General features: G+C 41.9%; 2 protein-coding genes across 3 annotated transcripts; both read right to left on the reverse strand.

Annotated features, from left to right (window-relative positions):
• Positions 1-2,449, reverse strand: LOC108936772 (protein Wnt-8a-like). The gene is made up of 6 exons (XM_018756336.2): positions 2,443-2,449; positions 2,262-2,332; positions 1,574-1,712; positions 1,355-1,480; positions 1,101-1,243; positions 1-613 (listed from the first exon to the last, which is right to left on the reverse strand). Exons 1-6 carry the CDS (start codon positions 2,447-2,449, stop codon positions 50-52), a joined length of 1,050 nt encoding a protein of 349 aa, XP_018611852.2. The 3' UTR covers positions 1-49.
• A 121-nt stretch (positions 2,450-2,570) lies between these two features.
• On the reverse strand, positions 2,571-5,307 carry LOC108936782 (protein Wnt-8a-like). 2 transcript variants are annotated; one of them, XM_018756347.2, is made up of 7 exons: positions 5,168-5,307; positions 5,003-5,036; positions 4,640-4,778; positions 4,252-4,377; positions 3,994-4,136; positions 3,315-3,877; positions 2,571-2,618 (listed from the first exon to the last, which is right to left on the reverse strand). In XM_018756347.2, the coding sequence occupies exons 1-6, from the start codon at positions 5,233-5,235 to the stop codon at positions 3,317-3,319; spliced, it is 1,071 nt and encodes a 356-aa protein (XP_018611863.1). In that variant the 5' UTR covers positions 5,236-5,307; the 3' UTR covers positions 2,571-2,618; positions 3,315-3,316. The 2 variants fall into 2 exon arrangements, with proteins under 2 accessions (XP_018611863.1, XP_018611862.1); XM_018756346.2 differs by lacking the exon at positions 2,571-2,618 and having other exon boundaries at positions 3,105-3,877.
• Positions 5,308-20,865: the final 15,558 nt, after the last annotated feature.

Consider the following 20,865-nt stretch of genomic DNA (forward strand, 5'->3'; position numbering starts at 1 on the left):
TCAGTTAAATTTTATATAGTACTTTAGTGAGGTATATTTTAAACAACCCCTAAATTACTGGGATCCCACGCATTCTTCGCCTGGGATGGTGCTCATAGGCCGCCTCTCTCCTAGCGCAGACATGCTTTACCAGGACTTCCGTGCACCTATCGCACTGCACCGTGCAGCACCAGTAGAACTTGCAGTTACAGGTGTTGACTGCCTCAGTCCGTCTTTCCTCCACCTTTAGTCCGCACTCATGGCACAATCTCCGGCAGCTCCGTCTCTCCCACTGGGACAGGTTCTTTCCTCCTTGCAGACACTCCCTGCCCTCCGTGCCCTGGAGCCCAAGGGTGCTGTTCTTGACGCAGTAATCCGGAGAGTCCTCCAGGTATATGAGCTCCGTCTGGGCGATGTCCTTGAAGGTGTTCGCGATGGTTCCACGGCTCACTGCGCTGTTCCCAGTGCGTATTCGCCTCTTGTCCATCTCCAGCTTCCTCGCCTGATCGTGCTTCACCTTGAGGTAGTTCCCAATGTCACGGAAGCTGGAGAGCTGCAGCCAGCAGGTTCGGATAGTACAGCTATCTGACATACCATGACACCTGCAGACTTTCTTCATGGTCGCTTTCACGGCCTAACGTTTACCCAAAAAAAAAAAAAAAAAAAAGCAGTATTTAATCAATTCAGCAAACTTATAATTGTTGTATAGGTTTTAGTGTGAATATTTATCTATTCCAATATGTACATGAAATCAGTGATAGTTTAGAAACAAAGTGTAGAAGTGTAGAAACTGTTTGAAAAAAATATCTCCATCCGGTGTCTGAGTAAAAATCAGAGTCTTGACACAGAACTTATAGCGTTGTCCAAAGACACTTATAATGTTTGCAAGACAACAGGTAGCACAGTGATTAGACCCCATGCCCTGATATTCTGGATTCTAGACTCCTGTTTTGAGCAAGGTACTTACTCATTTTTATAACTGGGTAATTCAGTGTAACGCATTATGAGCATCTTTGTATAAAAATTCAATATTGTAAGTCGCCTTAGATCAAAAAATAACATGGTAACAACCCTAACGACAACCCCACACGTTGCTCCAAAATGAAATAGACAAAACTGACCTGCCTCCCAGCTTCATTGTTGTGAAGGTTGACTGCTGCTCGAGAATCCTGACCCGTTTCCAGGGCATCCACGTACATCTTAGAAATCCTCTCTCCGAACTCCACGTTGTCACTACAGCCACCCCAAAGCCACCCCCGACCACCTGTACGAGGCAAGAGAGCCATTCTGATATAGGTTTAAAATGCGCTTACATGCAATCAGACCTCTGGTGGATAAACCACATGGATGTGTGCATGCAATGCTTTCCTCTTACCAGACTTCCCATTTTTGGAGTAATCACAACTGCAGTTATCCAGGTCCCCAAGGCTGCAGTTCCTGGTCAAGGTGTACATGACCCCTGCAGTGCTTATGGCATGGACAAAAGACATCTCCCTAGTGGCTAAAGAGCACATGTCACTTCAGTTATACAGCTTAACACTCAGACAGGTTTGCCTTCAGTCAATATTTTAGCTATCACAGGGCTACCATGTACCAGTTTGTGGTTTTTTCTGAGTGGATGCCCAGAGCATGGTCTCGGGGCAGTTCCACCTATCCCACGCAAACTGGTATTTACATTCCTTGATGCCACCTTGGGCCCCAGCGTGCACACTCTTGGTGTACGAGAGAGATGCCTAGAAGACGACACAGCACAGTTACATCACCTATAAGATGGACCTTATTTATAAGCAGAACTGCAAGTAGCATATGATTAAAGTCATTGCCTTTGACACCATGGGTTTCAGGTTTGAAACACACTTCCTACTGTAGTACCCTTGAAAAAGGTGCTTAACTCCTCCAGTAAAAATTAAGCAGCTGTATAAATGGGATAAAAATGTAAGTGTAGCTCAACATTGTAAATCAATTTGTAGAAAAACCAACTAAATGAATAAACGTAGTAACACTGACCATTTGATCACCTAATGGTTTAAAGTGGGACAGTTGGGTTAATATGAGTAATTTTTCACAAAAGGGATATTATAAAAGTTGAGAAAACATGTAGTGCAGAGTTTGCAGCCTTTCCCTTTTAATCCGAGTCTTTTGGGTTCGAGTCCCAAGCTTCATCCTACCCTTCAAAGTACTTCCTCTGAACTGAAAGAATAGTCCGCTGTCTAAAAAAAAAACGGAAAGTCATTATGAAATTATGTACCACATTAGTTTGAACTTACGGATAAAATATTTACCTTGGGTCCCGTTACGAGAAAATTGTTCACAGACCTACAAAAAAAAAAAAAAATAAGCAAAAATAATTCCACTTAACACGAATAAACCAACAAAAGCGGACACGTCCTTACAACACCAATGCGGCTCCGAGAAGGACTCTGTGATGAAGGAGCAATAGAAAGAACCAGGCAAACGAGCAACGGATCATTGCGGGGCTCTCTGCGTTCGCAGGAACTCTCCAGTTTAACTAACGGCGCTTCCAAAGGCGCAGGGACGAAATTGGAAGTGAAAATAATCGAAGAGGCCAGAAGATAATTGGACGAGGAGCTGTGAATTAACGCCCACTGTGATCCTCAAGAAGAGTGAACTGGATCTGCCTAAAGTAAGGAAAAAAAAGATGTAGTCAGAATTAATTTTAATCTAGAATTAAGGAAAAATAATGAGTAGGGGGAGCACAGTAGAGCTACAATGTGTGAATGTAAAAAAAAAAAAGTGTTAACTCCACAACTGTTCGTAAATAAATCCGTTCCCCTTCTAAATGTTAGCAGTTTAAACAAAAAACATGCGAAACCAACACTACGTTTTATTAAAACTTCACTTTACAAAAATATACAGCAAAAAATATTTAAAACTGTATATTAAAATAATTTACACCTTAGAAACCAACAAACATCCTAATTTCGTGCATTTGCAACTCGTTTGTCCTTATTACCACAGTGAAACCCAGATTATTATTTAGAAGCAGCTTTGGAACATCTTTGTGCAAAGAAATAAAAAGCTGTAAGGACAAATAACCAAGTGAGCCAACATTAGTGAATAAATGCAACGAATGATCAAGAATAGCCGTAAGAAAGTGCGTGTAATCGTATGTCCAGGGGAAAAACTATTTCACAGTGCAAATGCATAAATTTGTAAAGTTTGCTGGAGGGGGAAAAAAAAAAAAAAAAAAAAAAAAAAACAAAACAGGTGGTCACACATCAATGTTAAAACGTGCGATTAAACCCTGAAGTTGCATTAAAAGACTGGGACTAGAGTGTAAATCAATGCAGTCTCATCATCGCGCGTGTTTGCACCACTAGCTTTTGAGCTGCCGCTGTCGTCGCCGCGCGCTCCCCTTGTCCGCGTGTGTCCTGCGCGCGCAGTAGCGCTTGGTCACCACCTCCGTGCACACGTCGCACTGCACCGTGCAGCACCAGTAGAACTTGCACTTGCAGGTGTTGACCGCCTCGGTCCGTCTTTCCTCCACCTTTAGTCCGCACTCGTGGCACAGCCTCCGGCAGCTCCGTCTCTCCCACTGGGACAGGTTCTTTCCTCCTTGCAGACACTCCCTGCCCTCCGTGCCCTGGAGCCCAAGGGTGCTGTTCTTGACGCAGTAATCCGGAGAGTCCTCCAGGTATATGAGCTCCGTCCGGGCGATGTCCTTGAAGGTGTTCGCGATGGTTCCACGGCTCACTGCGCTGTTCCCCGTGCGTATTCGCCTCTTGTCCATCTCCATCTTAAGAGCCTGGACGTGCTTCACCTTGAGGTAGTTCCCGACCTCCCTGAAGTTTGCGAGCTGCAGCCAGCAGGTCTGGACGCTGCAGCTGCCGGAGATACCGTGACACTTGCAGGATCTCTTCATCGTCGCCCTTATTGCCTGCAGCAATAAAACAAACATCGGATTTCCCAATACAATAAACGCAGACTTTACCAAGTAAGTTTTATAGCTTTAGTGTGAACCTATCTGAATGCAAATATCAAGTTAATACTAACCAGTCTCCCAACCTCGTTATTATGCAGGTTGACTGCAGCTCGCGCATCACGGCCCGTCTCAAGTGCGTCCAAGAACTGCTTGGAAATGTTTTCCCCAAAATCCACGTTATCGCTGCAGCCGCCCCAGACCCATCCTTTCCCTCCTGCATACAAAAAGTTTTTAAAAAAAAAAGAAAAGGGTGACATTATGAAGACACCATTAAGCATAAAAATTTGTCACGTGTATTCTCGTATCGTGATATTCTTAAGGATCGTTACCCATCTGTCCAATCCTCGAGTCGTCGCAGCCGCAGCTGGCGAAGTCTCCCATGCTGCAGTTCCTGGTGAGGGTGTGCATCACCCCCGCAGAACTGATTGCGTGGACGAAAGAAGTTTCTCTCGTTGCTAAAGCGCAGAGAAATAATTGTTATTGTGCTAAATGGTTAACTTCCATGTTACTGATTTACATGCTACATGATTAAGGAGAGCCGGGTAAATAAATGGGATACTGTTATCAGTCACTGCTGATTTAAATCAGAGCAAGACAGGCCAATATAAAATATCTAGAAACCATGTTAAGACTATATTAATACACAGCAGCAGCTTAGGAAATGATTAAGGGAAAGTGTTTTGAGACAATGCACCGTCCTATATGAGCCATACCTACCTCCTCGGATCCCGTTATGCGTGGACAGCTGCAGAGCGCTCTCCGGACAGTTCCACCTGTCCCACGCAAACTGATATTTGCACTCCTCAATTCCCTTCTGCGCACCAGCCTGTACACTGCTTGTATAGGCCAGGAATGCCTAAAAACGGAGGGGAAGAAAAAAAGAAAAAAAAAAATAGTTTGGAGTCCTGTCATCTTATAACCGTTTAAGCACTTCTAAATTGTGCTAATCCGTATTTTTAACCATTTTTTTAAATCACTTGAACAATGTAGATAACCGTAGCATTAACCGGATGGCACGTAACAGAACACCCTAGGAAAGAACGTCACAAATATGAGAAATGATCAAGCAGTTTTACTTACCTTAGGTCCCGTCAACAGGAAGTTATTTACCAACCTGCCAATGACAGTTACAAAAGGAAACACAAAACGCATGTTTTTTCCAAATGAACAAATACATAAAATATTCATGCTCATGAATTAAAAAAAAAAAAAAAAAGACATTGCAGTATGACATGTGCAGCATACCAGGCTTTGGAGGAAAGAACGTGAGAGATAGAGAAGAGTAGACACGTGAGCATCTGACATGGTCCCATGTTTCCGAATGTGTCCTTTTATTTCGGGTCTACGGGTCTGTGGAGGGTCCCAGACGGCCGTACTGCGAAGACAGTGTCAATCTATTGAGAAGCCAAATGACAAGAGCTTTGGGGAGTCAAGGCATTTATAGTGTCATCGTCTGGCAATGGACCTTTTCTCTTGCTTTTTTTACGTTTCACTGTGAAACCTCACCGGCGAGGTCATCGAGCGCTGTGCGCCATAGACCCGGGGGGAAATCAGCGTGAAAAAAAGCACATCAAAGCTTTTTGACGTGCTTTTTTTTTTTTTTAAATACCCCCAATTTTGTGACCCCTAGGTGTTCAAGTTTCCCACGCACAAAATCATCGCGTAATTGTAGGTGCATAATCACAAAACGTATAAAAATGATTTCTTTAAACTAGCGTTTTCCTCCCCAGAGGTGTTCTCGCTTTTAATGGATTCTCAAGAGCAGTAAAGCTAACGAGACATTTAAACAGCATTTAATGCCGTGACACACGGTCATTCTGATAGACACACTATTACAGAGCTGACAAACCCGAGGAGGGTCGTTATGGTATGTATATCCCACCAAGAGCACCATTTTCGGTGGCAGTGAGAGCGCATCCTTCATCCCCCCTATAAATATTATGATCTGAATCTTACGTCATGTTACTGGACATGAGCTTCTTTGCGCTCCGAACCAGTTCGACCCATTTGATTCGGCTTAATCCACGTATTTTTAACAGCGATCAGGTAAAAGTGGTGACCCGCAGTGCTGTTCTTTCGGGGATCACCCTCCTCCCCCATGGCCTTCGGGGTGAAATAAAAGTCATAAAGTCATTACAAACCAGGCTTTAAAAGTCATGCAAACAATATGTAACACACCAGCGACGACGACGACGCTTTTGTGGTAGCTGTGAATGATGGATGGATCATCCCCTGGGAAAGGATTAGGTGTGAAAGTCGCCGGCAATTGTGAGGAGCAGACATCTTCCATAAAGTTTCCAGCGTCAACATTGTCTCTATATCAAAGTTAGAATTATTATGAGTTGGGATCACAGCGTCCTTTTACCATTTAGATAAGGAGATGCCGTACTGCCTTAAGTCTCTTCCAGGATCCCAAATCACACTCTGGCCACAATCAACCGAGTCGAGAACCTTCAGTGAAAGCTGTGAGGATCAGTTTGGATGAGAATGTTAATGAATGAAAGCTGCACTTAATTAAAGGTCTGTTGACAAACTCCAGCTGCGGGTTTCGGTAGTTACAAGGGAAGATCTCGGATCAACACACGGACCCAGACTCACAAAAGCTTTATCAAGTACACACACACACACCACTTTGTCGGTCATTCATTGTACCACGGGACTGCACACGGTATAATACAATAATCACCTAATCACGCGTCGTGTTTACAGTCATCGCAGATAAATTGAATTTACTTCGGCTGTTCGTGCCGTGATTATTGTGTGAAGCCTGTCAGGGAAACAGTTTATAGAATGCAAATTAAACCACAATGGATTTCCAACATTGCAGCGGTAAGGAGGACGAGACTGAGTAGGTGCCCGACGCAGAACAATGGAGGGTGGGTGGCGGCGGCGATGTAGGGGAGAATAATCTTCACTAATCACTCATCGGAGACATCGGCCTTTCACTTTACCCGAAACCACAGCTATCTGACACCCGAGAAACACAAAACTGAACGATAAATGAAGGCTTTATTCTTGATATTTAAAGCAATTACGATTTATCACTTCGATCTTTTTACATTTTAACTTCGTTATTACCCAGGGTCACAGTCGAAAGGCAATAGTGACTCAGCCTGGCCGCTAAAAAAGGTTTTAAAATGCACGAGGACTTAAACTCACAATATCATGTCCCATAGAGCAAGGATAAGAGAGATAAGTAAGGGCCAGTGACTTACTTTCCTTACCAGCTTTTGCTTTTCAGATGAACAGAAGTGAATAAAAAGACATAGTTGGAACATGCCATGGGTAAGGGAACTGGAGTGGGGGGTCCCATTTGAATTTCTTATTCACAGGGATAACTGTCGCTAGGGAGAACCAGAGGACTTCACACACACATTTTCTGAACCACTTGTCCCACACGGGGTCGCGGGGAGCCAGAGCCTAACCTGGCAACACAGGGCGTAAGGCTGGAGGGGGAGGAGACACACCCAGGACGGGACGCCAGTCCGTCGCAAGGCACCCCAAGCGGGACTCGAACCCCAGACCCACCGGAGAGCAGGACCCGGTCCGCGCCACCGCACCCCCTCCAGAGGACTTCACATTGTTTGCAAACAGCTGTTGCCGTTAAAAACACAGGAAACTGCTGTTTATTCAACTGCAGTCATCGTGTACTAATAATCAGTTTAAATGTGTAAACTTATAAGAGGCTGATTATAAAAAAAAAAAACCGCATGGCAAATTGGGATCGTCTCCAATTCATGTTTTGCTTCTTGTTTCAACTCTCGCAAAACACGTGTACGTGGTTCATGACGTGTGCACAACGTGTATGGTCACTGTCCTGTGGGCGCGGCTGACGATTACCGACTTAATTCAGGCCCAGATAAGTGGCGTAAGAAGCGCAGATAAAGGAGGGGAAATTGACGCGATGTTGACAGCGCTCCAGACGGGCTGCCGCTGCGATCCGACGCCACGAATACCACGTGGTCCATCGCCCGCCAGGAAAGGGCGCGAGGTTCGAAGGTCCACCCCCAGCCTTCATTTTTTTTAAAAGGGGGGAAGAACACGCCGCAAATCGTACCCCCCCCTTGATAATTACAGTAGAAAACTACATTTGTCTTTAGTTTGCGCTTTACTTATACTTAATTAATATCAAAACTTTGGCTTACTCGTCTCACCCCCCTACTTTAACAGTAGTTACAGAATTGTTGCACATTTGTAGATTCTTTAAAGGAAAATTATACCTTTCTTGCTGCTATTTAAGGCACACATTGTATTTTCTATGAGATGTGTGTTGTTTTGGAGAAAAGCATCTGTTAAATGAATTAATGAAATTGAAAATGTAATACCATGGCCACGGGGAGGTCTGTGCTGTATCATTTGTGTTGCCTTGTTGGCCTAACATACTTATCAGTCTTCATCTTGTCTAATAATAAAAATAAACTCGCATCTTAGTCCAACACGATTTGCATTGTTAGGTAATTACAAAGCAAAAGTGCTTGCTGGGACCTATATGTTAAGGACTTAAAAAATATTTTATTCAGAGTGAAAACACGTAGTTTGAGTGACACCTGCACTGAAACTTTTTTTGAGATGATGACTTTGCTCAGTATCAGCACACAATATGAATAAGGTGTGAAGATTTTCTCTTAGTGCTTTTTTTATGATGCCCTGTGGATTGTTTGCCTTTTTTTATTAGTTCTCCCAGTTTCTCTCAAACAACTAAGTGCTAACTTATGGGAGTGGACCAACACACCTAATGAATTGGTCTGTAATGAATGTATTTCTGAATGTTCACTTTATTTAATCTGTCAGGTAACTAACTGAAATATAACAAATGTTTTTAGGAGGTGTGTCATACCATAGGTCAATTAGATAAATCTAACTGAGCATGTTTTTCAGCGTAGGGTGATGAGAACATTGAGACAGCAGTAAGGTATTAAATACAGAAAAGGATGGACAACCAGAAATTGCAGTTTCCATTTCGTTTTCATATTGGGCCACAAACTGTAATTGTTTGAAGTTTTCAGACCCCCCCCCCCCCCCCCCAACTGCATGAAAACATACATTTTTATCACATAAGGAATTGAATATACCTTTTTAAAAAGGTTTTTCCCAGTAATTATTCTCCTGTTGTAACAATCTTTTATGTGTTTTCATAACATAAAATTATTTGCTTTAATTCTGCAGTGGAGACTGAGCTTACCATGGTGCGCATTCACGCGCTGTCTGAGGCTACTTGTTCCAAGCGGGGTTGCGGCGAGCCGGAGCCTAGTCCGACAGTGCAGGGTGCAGGGCTGAGGGAGGAGGGGATGCACCCAGGGCGGGACTCCAGTCTGTTGCAGGGCACCCCAAGCACAACTCAAGCCCCAGGCCCACCAGAGAGCAGGACCCGGCCAAGCCTGCTGTGCCACCGAACCCCCCCCCGCCACCCATCCACCATAGTGTAAAAATTGTATTTCGGTAAATAGGGCAGCACGGTGGCATAGTGAGTAGCGCTGCTGTCTCACAGTGCCTGGGTGGTGCAAGAGAATGTGGGTTTGATTCCCGCTCAGTCTGTGAGGAGTTTGCATGTTCTCCCCATGTCTGTGTGGGTTTCCTTTGGGTGCTCCGGTTTCCTCCCACAGTCCAAAGACATGCTGTTCAGCTTCACCCATAGTGTGTGAGTGACAGAGCGTGTTTCACTGATGTATGGATGAGTGACCCCGTGTAAGTAATGTATCTAGCAGTGTAAGTCACCTTGCTGAATAAGGTGTATGGGCTGATAACACTACATAGTATCCATTGGAAGTCGCTTTGGAGAAAAGTGTCTGATAAGTGAATAAATGCAAATTCAGATGTTTTAATGTCATATGAACCATGGCTTTTTTTTTTTTGCCTTTGAGAATACTTTAATCAGTCATGGACTGAATATTCTTTATTTACCATGTTTTAAGTCTTTGTCCTTGAGTGGACTATCTGCTTTTCCATGGCTGCTTGGAAGTCCACAGCTGCTGGATTTTGCCCATTGAGAAATCAAAAGCCCATCTGCTTGAATCTTCCACAGGGAAGAACAGACTCTCCCCAAATCCACTCCTGATGCTTTATTGTCTTTTTGATTCATTGAACTTCCAACTTCTTTTGTGAAATTGAGAAGTCCTTGGACAGAGGTTAAACTATAACATAGAACAAAGGTTAACTCTACCTGGATATAAGGTTGATTTTGTTTAAGAAATCAATGTTCTATGTTTTGTTGTTCCTATTGTCTTTATTTTTCAGAAATAAAGATACAGAATGAAAACAAAACATATTAAAAAGGGCACTATCAGTTTAACATAGATTTTTGTAGCGACAACCCTGTATTCCCCTTCACCATTTCCCCCACCACTGTCTTGCAGCTGCCCCACCCCAGTGTATTGGCATTGCATGAAAACCATTTACTCCCAGCAGTTTCTGTTGTTGTTTAACTCTGTACATGGGGCTTCTTCGAGCTTCATAGAAAAAAAAAAGGACCGAGTAACAGTCAATTAAAAGTGCCATCTTTGAAATGTGTTCTTCGGACGCTCATTCTTTTTGGTCAAGGTGAAGTGTCTCCTTTCCTCTCCTGTTCAATGACTGAAAATAGGACAGTAACAGAAAAGGGCAAAAAATATATGAAATTCTACTTGCTTTGACACATATTACTTTCTAAATGCCTGTTAATGTTCCTGTATCAGTATTTGTTGCATTTTGCATGTTTGACACGTTTAAAACCCAAGATGAATGGAAACAATGGCTGAAAGTCATTCTAGCTGTTGCTGTGTGGATGCTGTTGTCTTTTTTTTTTTTCCTAGTTGCACCAGAATTCATTTAATTTTAATGCTGAACAAATGAAACTTCTCTGCTTATTGTATATTACCTAATTGAATTTGAAATGATTTGTAATCTAATTGCTGTATATTTGTGCTATCATGTAAAATTGGTGCCATCAACTAACCTCAAACTCTCTCTCTCTCTGTCACGCTCACTCACTCAGAGCCCTGATGGCTAAAAAGTGCTGATGCAGGGTTCTGACAGCTCTCATCCAGCAATGCTTCTTTTGCTCTCTGGGATACCTGGTGCTGAGCACACATTACTGGGGTGCTGTGGAGGCTATGGGGAGTCTTCAGGCACTCATCTGGGAATGGGAGAACCTGCCGATGGATGTTCAAGATAAAGGTTGCCACTTACTCTCTTTGGTGGGCAGCGGGTTCTTCTCACGTGTTTCAGTCTTCTTCAGCTTGGTTTTGTCGAAGTTGGCAATTTCTTTCAGGTCAGGCTTGTCAGACATGATTGCTCTGAACAAATACAGTATAATTGGAATGGAATTTAGACAATTGACCACGCCCCGTGAGGCTTTTTCTCAAGGAGGAACAACTGATCGGTATTAAGATGATGCTACCACAATTACTAGAATCACCTGAAATTGTTAAAGATGTCAAATCCTTTAATGAGAAATTATCGTTACATCACTTTTTCATTGAGGGTTTTAATATAGACATGCCAGACAGCATGTTCTGGTCTTCAAGATGGGGAACATCTTTCTCCCCACCCACGAGTAGGAGGTGGAGTAATGTCAAACATCCACATGTGTTCCATCCATCTGTGAATATCAAGCCCCCTGCCCTCCGACACCCTTCTGTCGCCTTGCCCATGGGATGAGCTCTCCTCGAGAGCCAGGGCTCCTCTCTTTGTTCTTCCCAGCAGCTCATTCATCACATCACATTGCCTGTCTTCCTCTGCTCTCCCTTTCCTAGCTGTACTGCAGTCCCTGCTTATGAAGACAGTGTAGACACCCTGTTTTCTCACCTCCTGGTGGTTATGTAAAATATCATGGCAGATTTTCCCACTTGCTTTATTTGATCCATCACCTCACACTCTGACCACTCTAAGACTAATCTCTCACATGCTCTGAGTGTTTCACAATCCTGCACCAAACGTGTTCCAATGCCTGGCGTCTGTCGTTGCATGTAACAGTCTTTTGATAACATTCATCCTGCTGACAGACCCAATCCAATGGACAGCAGTATAAATAACTGAGATATCGTAAATTACCCTCTCTACCTTTATTTTGAAAGTATTCTATAGTCCATCATTTCTAAAAACTCTCCATCTTTCTGACATCTGGGAGTCATGGAAACCACCATTGCTGAATTAAAGCCACTACATACAAAATATGTGAGTGTAAGGAATTTTGAAACATGCGTTTACCTTTCAGCGTCTTACCGTTTATCAGGGTGTGCCGTGTGTGAGAACTGCACGTGCGTCTGTCTGGGAGAGGACTGGTGCTGCGTCTGCGTCTGCCTGAGCCTGTGAATCTGCCTCACCACCAGGGCGTTTCTTTCAGGGGGAGGGGGAAAGAGAGTGAGAGAAAGAGAGGAAGATGGTGGGGTGGGGTGGGTGTTCAGCCTCTCTGTCTTTAATATTCAAACCGCCAGTGGAACAGGTGGGACTTTTATGGGGATTATGGCAGACACCAGAGACGATAGGGATAAGGTACACACTGCACAACATGTGTTGAAGGCAGATGGAATTATGAAACACATTTTAATAGGAATGTGATGCAGGGCACTTGGCAGTGGCCAGCTGCAGTCAGGGATCAGTGTCACACAGCATGTGTAGGGCAGTGGGTGTTCTGCAGCTGCTGGGAGAGGCAGGAGTGGGGGGTGGGGTAAGGCAGGCCGGAGCGTCCATTATACACAGTACCCAGAGCTGCTATAATTTCTAAAATTAAAATCAGAAGTCATGCTTGGTCCCAAATTCTAAGGATGTGCAATTGTAATACAAATTTTTAAATCATCTTTTACATTGATTCAGATTTGGATGCAGCAATGAAAGCACAAAGAATTATTAAGGATGAGACCATCACAGTACAATACAAATGCATTAAATAATCATTTCTAAGAGAAATACCTAGGGAACTGAATGAGATCTGTGACTAGTATGATAAATCTTCTTGTCATAATTCATTAGACAGTACTTTTTCTTGCCTAACCATTAGTCTGGCCAAAGTAGAAATTAAATTAAGGTGTCCAAGGTGTGGTCAGGGCTGCATGTGATCTGCTATGTCACGTAAAAAAAACATTTTAAAATTGTTCATATATACTATACCTACCATAAGTGCTGTTAAAACAGACTTAAACACACATTGCGTCTATATCAAATACATTCAAAAATAAATTTTCAATTTAAACGTTTAAGATGCAGTAGGCCACTACAATTTTACATGTGCCGCCCTCAAACCAGTTCACGATAATAGTTGTGGCCCTTGGACACTTCTGAATTAGATCATCATTCTGTACTCATAAAAATTACTTTGAACTTCTTTCTCAAAAGATTTAGATGATACCTCCTGATTTATTTTTTATAATGTGCTTATTAATATATCTGACTTGAAACAAAACAATTTTATTAGATGTGATACTGAGAGTGAAACATTCAGTTTTTTTTTTTCGGGTGGATTATCTTCTACTTTTGAAGATGTTTTCACGGTATAAATCAGAGAAACACGATCACACATGTCATCACAGATGGAGCCGTGACCAAGTGAAATAAAGGGCATAAATAATCTATGAAGTCAACCAACAGTGTATTCTTAGCTTTGATCTCAAGTTTAGCAAAGATGGTAGGTGGTAGGAAGACCTACCAGATGAGGAACTGCAAGAGGTCATCACAAATGAGGTAATGCTCAAATAATAGATATTTGCTGGCCCCTGGAACACATAAGCTTCCCTTGCATCACGAGTGTAACTCATTTCTGCAGATTTGCTCATGAAGTGAACTTTAATAAAACAGATCTAAATTAAATGGAACAAGTAATATGTTCCTGAGTCACAAACAGAACAACAGTATTATGGAAGCACAAGGCACAGGGCTAGACAAGGTAACCCCTGGAGGAGATGTCACAACTCATCATTATCACACACGTTATCTGAAACCGCTTGTCCCATACAGGGTCACAGGGAACCGGAGCCTAATCCAGCAACACAGGGCGAAAGGCTGGAGGGGGAGGGGACGCACCTAGAACGGGACGCCAGTCCATCGCAAGGCACCCCAAGCGGGACTCAAACCCCAGACCCACCGGACAGCAGGACCCAGTCCAACCCATTGTGCCACAGCGCCCCCCATGTTGAACTTTTATATTTAAATTTTTCTTTAAAAAAGTACTTTAGGCCCAAATCTGTTCATAAGAGGAGTCAGTGTACATATAAGGAATCTATGAGGTTCTTGTGAAGTTTTAATTTTTGAAAACTTCACTTGTACCTCAACCAATAAACTCAACTGGGACTAGAAGTCAATATGTAACTCAAAATTGTTCATAAGCCTACTCACCATGTAACAATCAACAAAAGCCAAATAATACAGAGCAATCATTTGATTTATTCACGGGTTAGGTATTTAAAACATCAGATGAAGTTAAAATGAGCTGAAGATTTGCTATAAAATCTTAATTCATTGTACTTTCATCAGCTACTCAGAGTGTAGGCTCACGGTGTCCCTATACTGGAAACAACTTTAATTAGAAAAAAAAAGAAAAAAAAATCCAATTGTGAAAATGATGATGATTTTCTTATGATGGCTGATACAGAGTTCAGCTCAGCTAGCTAGAGAATACCAATAAAATTTTCTTACTAAATTGAAGCCATTCTGTATAGTGCTGAGTGTATTGTCTGGAAAAATAAAAAACAAAATCAGACATTCAGAGCAAACGGTTCATTAACTATTTTATTTAAATATTGAATAAATTCCCTCTTTGTTGCATTCGACAGATTGTTTAAATCCTCTGTGTAACTGAAGTTATGAAAAATTCAAGCGGCAGCGGGACAGGTCGGAACGCGCAAAAATCATTTACCATATTTAACAGGAAAAAAAAAAGCCATAAACCCTGTTCAATGGAAAACATTTAAAAGTCCTTTGTCTCCCTCTAGTGATCATTTAAAATAAAGCAGAAGAAAACAAAATCAGCGATGCAGCGCCGGGGTGTTTCTAAGAGGCATTTATGCACAGCAATAGTATTACATTTCGGATGAGTCATTCGTAAAAACAATTAAATGCGAATTTCTAACGTAATTTCTACATTTCTTTATTCGTTTAAAATGTGCTTCCGGTGTATACGTTATTTGTAAAATATAGTAGTATAAACATGAATTTTAGTTAGCGGCTATTGAATTACACAATACTTAGCCTTACTTCAAACTTGGTAATAAAACGAATATATGAAAGCATTATTTGCTGACAGTACAGACAGAGTCCTTCAGGCGGTGACGACACCTTTAAATTAATTAATCGTGTTAGGAGAGGCAAGACAAAAAGGCAGACAGAGCACAGCAGCGCATGGAACACGGCATGGTGCGTTTAATTAATGTTGTCATCGACGAGAGACGACCAACGCTGTTAAGGAAAATAAACGACCGAGCGCGCTAGCTCGTCACTGAAGCTTTTCGACGTCTGTCAATCAGTATCGAATTTTCTCATGTGGGCGGAGTTTAAGGTATGGAAACCAGTTGGGGACATAATTTGTTTAAGCATTATAATGCCGCGTCTAAATAAAAACGCTCAAACCCAACCTGTCAGTCACTCTTCAGGGGTGGAGCTTCCTTGAGTGGTGGCAAGGTAGCGGTGGGCGTGGCTAACCGCGTGACCCCCCCCAGGAGTAGCTCACCGCAGTGAGCGTTGTGTAAATCGGACCTTTACACAACTACTATGTTTAATTGGAGCAGTCAGAAATATTACGGTTTGAAAAAATCACGTGTACTAACGAATGTTTCAGTAGCTCACAGGCTTTCTATACCCCAGAGATTTTTCGAAATGTCTTTGTAGTTCGTTGAAGTCAATGTAACTAGTTTAATTTTTGAACTTTGTAAGCGCGTAAACTAGTCTCACACGCAAACATAAATTAAAGTTATGCTACGTACATATAAACTGGTATACCGCATCTGAATTTCATTTTTAACAACCATGCGTGCGTAAAAAAGAAAACAAATTCTTGCAGTTGGGTTACTTCAGGGTTTTGTCTAAAAAAAGGGTACCCTAGACTAGATAGTAGTGGTCAAGTTACTCCATTTTCTTTCAGAAATTAAAGTAGGAAAACAGAAATGATCTGACAGTAGAAGGTGACTCTTGGGTGTGTGAAAAGGGAACTTGGTCCTAAGTGGGTGGTTTAAAGCCATACAGTATGAGTATCTAGAATCCACTCCTGTAGTTCTGCATATTGGTCAAATTAAGTAAAAACATGAAACATCAGTAAAAAAGAGTAAAAAACGAGTAAAACTAGTAAAAAAAAAGAGTAAAAAACAAAAGATGAATTAACAGCTACCAAGAAAGAAAAGCAAGGAAGAATATCTGAGCAGTCTACTAAGCTGACCAGTTTGGACCGGACCAGTAAACCCCATCATTGCAGCATAGCAAATACAGGTTTGCTCCTTTTTTCATACTGCAAACTGGAGCTTAAGAGGTATTAGCAAGAGTCACATGCAAAGTAAATCATGGAAATTTAGAAGGAGTTGCTCGTGACTAGATATAATACTTTGCAGATGATGTAGTTTTAAGAGTTGAGGTTCAGTTTGACTTTGAATCGCTTTTGCTGCACAAAGTGGTGTTGGCAACACCTCTGGAAACGGCCAGGAAGCAAATCCTTCCGTGGGGGGGGAGGGCAGAACCGGCCTGAGCGTTGAACTAATTTGGTTTGCCGATGACCTTCACTCCAACTCCAGTGTCCATTATTAACCTTTGTTTTGAAAATGCCAAGTTGATGGCAGCATCCAGGCCTGAACACAAGTGAAAAGGTCAGACAGAGCACCCGCTCACACACACACCAACATCGTACAAATGTTCCAATTTTGTATGCAAAAAAAAAGAAAAATCTGAAAGGGTTTTTGGCTGTCTGCAATTTTACTAACGTCAATCCAGTGTCTCTTTGTATCGGGGACGAAAAATCACTGCAAAACACCTTTGTTGGGTGAACGTCATAGATGGAAGTGGCCACTCGGGGGCAGTAGAGGCCCTCTGTACTGAAGTACTGGGCTGTAACTAGAGCCTGTTCTGTCTCTCCCGGTTGGATTTAGTTCATTGCAGCCAAAATAAATGGTTTATTCACATGACAAGCGAAGTGAAGTCGGATTCATGTGGACATACAAGCAGTGGACAAGAAAAATGTGCAAAAAACAATAAAGCAGTAACATTTGAATAAACAGATGCAAATACGTAAAATAAACATTTTCATATTTTACTCATCTTAAAAGAAACACATGTAAGGCATGATTGTTAATATGATGCTGGTTTCCCTTTGCTGCTTCAGTAGGAATGGGCTGAATTTTTCATTTCGGCTTTGCTTAGTAGTACTTATAGTGCTTTTCTGCACAGGGTTAAAAACACAGTTGAAGAATGGGGAATATTTGTGAGAAGGTTACACCCTCACCCCAGTTGCAGTAGGTACATGGCCTGTCCTCTTTTGGCCGGATCATTTTGTGACCTTTATCATTAGCAAGTCTGTGACAGCTGTTTCTGTGCTTTTCTGAAATAATTCCCCCTGGAATCTTTGTGTCATGCCAGAGAAATGTCCCTTTTGCAACCTAGCAACATATTCATTTATATTTTAAATTGGTTTCTTTATGCCGGTTAGAAAAGTACATTATTTTGCTGCCTGTGTCAGTTATATTTTTGCACCTCTGATTTTCAGTAATGTGTATCATACTGATTTAATTGCATCCAGATTTTCACAGCTTATTTTTTTCAGTTGATAGATGTGAGGGGGTAGTGCCCTAATTCAGCTCTATGTGCATAATTTGGGGGCACTGCCACATTGCTGTAGGCATGTAATATGTTTACAGAATTCAAGACTGATATACTCTGTTTGCTTTCTGTCAAATTATTTGTTACTGAATATATGAGACTTTCCTATTTCTGTCACATATAGCAGGATAGCTATTATGATGCCATCAAATATGCTTAGACAGTTTGAGGTATTTGGATGATCAACATATTCCCATCCAAAATAAAAATAATGTCTTTAAACTGCTTTGCCAGAAGGAGGGAGAGATGCAAAGAGGGCGGTCTCATTTTCACTGACATTACTTTTTTCTGGAAGGTTCTGCATTTGTTCATTCATGCTCTCAGGCCTACATATATTTTCTGACCTCTAGTGTTTTACTTTGATTATTTATTTATTTATTCCTGCAAAGTGCCCAATTTAATTCCATTTGCTTGAATTTAACAACTTCTTAATTCATGAATATTTTGTTGAAAGTTGAAAGTTTTTTCCACGTCTATTCATTTAATTGGATTTAATTTCATTATTTGTTGGTATTTTTTGATGCACTACTGGAATAATGTGCTTCTTTTCCTCATAAATTCCAAAAAGATCATGTATTGGTTGTCCGTTCTCTGGACACGTGGTGTGCTGTTTTTGTTAAGAAGCTGTTTGCATTGCTTTGGAGCGTGCTTTTCTTTGAGTTTGTCTTTGCTCACACTGGTCTGGCAGTTGCCTTAATGTTTGGCAAGTGCTCTCTGTGTTTATAGACTGGCAGTAGTCTGGGGTCTTTCCTGACAGGTGTACATTCAGACGTGCATTCTGTTCTCATCAGAATGCTGATGCAGGCTCATGATAAAACCCTGAGTAAGAGGGGAACATATGTATCGTAGCATCCGTGAGCAGTGAATCATACATTTCAGCAGATTTATATCAGAGAAACATCATCAGTAAACATTCTGGATGGTTGATTATTACTCTGAAATTTTACTATGTTGCTTTGGTGCTGTGGTCTCAGCAGCTTTTATTCCAGGATGAAGTCTGAGTTTAACCCTGGCCTGAAGCCTGTCTTCTTTACCTCCTTCGTTGTGCATCTGTGGCATGCGATCATAACCTCTTGCCCTTCTAACAGCGAGCTCCATTTGAGGCCTCCTTGATGCCACGCGGTTGGCAGACTTCCTTCAGCAGTCTGTTTCCAAGTGTCATGGCGAATGAGTCATTCTCTGGAATGAAGCGTCATACCTGGGGATGACTAATTCAGACAAGACTGCGAGGAGCTCTGTAGAGTTGCCGAATGGAACAAGTGATTCTCAGGAAGTTGGAGCGCTGCGAGATACCCCACCAAGAATGAGAACTCCTCACCTCCATTGCAGATGGCTTCGCAATCAGTTTACAGTGGTTGTCTTGGATTAGAGACCCTGTCATGCAGAAAGATGGATTACTGTGAAGTCATGACCAGCAGGGCATTTGACTGAAGGGCATCTGCATCAATACATACAGTATATTACAGCCTAGAAGATCAAAATATCTCAAAATATTGTATTATTTAAGGCTGAAGGACAAGCCATTGCCTCTATGTTACTGGAATGACAAGGCAGTAGTGTGATTCTCCCTTTGTTGAATGTTATAATCTTTTCATAACCCAGTAACACCAGAACTTTCCAGGATCATATCCCTTCTTTGCTTTTAGGTCTTGCAAGCTGCTCTTTATTTCTGATAAGTCTGGTGCTTTCACTTATGGGAGTAAAGGAACAGTATTTTGAAGACTTTTTTGATTCAGTCTGTATAGAAAAGGGCCAGCAGTGTTTACTCTTGAGATTTAAAAACAATGAAAGTCTTCTGGGCTTTTTAAAGATTATGGACACATCACACATCAGTGGACAAAAATTTTTTTTCCCCTTTTTCTGACTTTCTTCCTCCAATCTGGGTTCTCACCTCTGTGCTCAGCAGAGCGTGTAGCTGAGAAGTATAAATGTTCAACAAATCCGAGCATTCAGACACTGCACCTGGACACACACACACGCACACACACACACACACACACACACATTCACAGCATCCCTCACTTCTCAACAAACATAGGGAAAAAACAAAAGTGCAGAGGAGCAGTCAGTCAAAAATACATGCAGCGATAGCTATGTTAGCCATCCATGCTGAATTATGACTAAAAAATAAAGTAAATAAAAGTAAAAGAATATGAAAATTTAACTGCATACACATCATGTGTAGGTTTTCATTGTAACTTGGCAGGAAAAACTGACATTATCATATCCCGATTTAATTTCTCAGTTAAGAATTAGGAAAAAAATGACCAGTATAACTGTCAGCCACTATTATGTATGGTACTGTAAGTGCAGTGAATACAAATACACATCCACATTCCACAGAGTCTTTCAGCTTACATTTACATTTATTCATTTAGCAGCTTCTCATTGTATTTTAGAGTGTGCTTTGCATATAGACTAGAAATAAAAGTAAATATAGATACCATGTCGCCATGGACACTTAACACCCATACATATCTGTGCAGACAGCTTGCGAGACTGTTTTGAGTTCTGTTGCTTTTTGCTGTCTGAAGTACTGGGAGGGCAGATTATCTTGTTGGCGCTAATGTGACATATTGGCCTCTTTATTTCTTTTAAGACGTTATGCTTGTCTGTCATAATGTGAAGCTCTTTTTTTTTTTAATAAAAAAAGCCATGTTTCCAGATGGGGTTAATTCCTTCTTCTTCTAAGTCTGAATGACTGTTCTGTCTGTGTGTGTGTGTGTGTGTTTCTGTTTGTGTGCCTTTGGACACCCTCATACATCAGTAAACTGAAGGTCAGGCAGCATTCTGAGCTTGCTCAAGAGATCAAGGTCAAGGAGCAAGGGGAGGTGCTGTGGATGGGGCCTGGTTTTTATTCAATTAAGAGGAAATCTGCTGGCGCTATGAATGTGGTTTGAAGAAAGGCACAACTTCCGGGGTACATTTCATGCCTCGTTCATCAGCTCTGAGCTACGGCTGACAATGCTGGAAAATGGTAAAGTTGCTGTAAAACACAAGGAAGGACTGCAGGAGAGGGGGTTGACAGCAGTGTGATGGTCCTGAGATCCACATTTATACAGTGCAGACTTTTCACCCCCCTCCCCGTGTAGAAATCCAGTGTGTGGCAGCGGACTGAGCAGACCAGCTGTTCCTGGAGGATAAGAAAGGTGTGAGTCTGAAGGCTTCTGGGATTAGGG

Source organism: Scleropages formosus, chromosome 13, assembly GCF_900964775.1.
Source record: "Scleropages formosus chromosome 13, fSclFor1.1, whole genome shotgun sequence".
NCBI classification, from domain to species: domain Eukaryota; kingdom Metazoa; phylum Chordata; class Actinopteri; order Osteoglossiformes; family Osteoglossidae; genus Scleropages; species Scleropages formosus.

Excerpts from the sequence above, each read along its gene's own strand:
- LOC108936772 (XM_018756336.2), bottom strand. Across the intron at positions 1,713-2,261 it reads TTCTCGTAACGGGACCCAAG|GCATCTCTCTCGTACACCAA; the intron begins GTAAATATTTTA and ends GTCGTCTTCTAG. Across the intron at positions 1,481-1,573 it reads TCAGAAAAAACCACAAACTG|CCACTAGGGAGATGTCTTTT; the intron begins GTACATGGTAGC and ends TGTGCTCTTTAG.
- LOC108936782 (XM_018756347.2), bottom strand. The coding sequence starts at position 5,235 with ATGGGACCATGTCAGATGCTCACGTGTCTACTCTTCTCTATCTCTCAC. Across the intron at positions 5,037-5,167 it reads GTTCTTTCCTCCAAAGCCTG|GTTGGTAAATAACTTCCTGT; the intron begins GTATGCTGCACA and ends TGTCATTGGCAG. Across the intron at positions 4,779-5,002 it reads TCCTGTTGACGGGACCTAAG|GCATTCCTGGCCTATACAAG; the intron begins GTAAGTAAAACT and ends CTCCGTTTTTAG.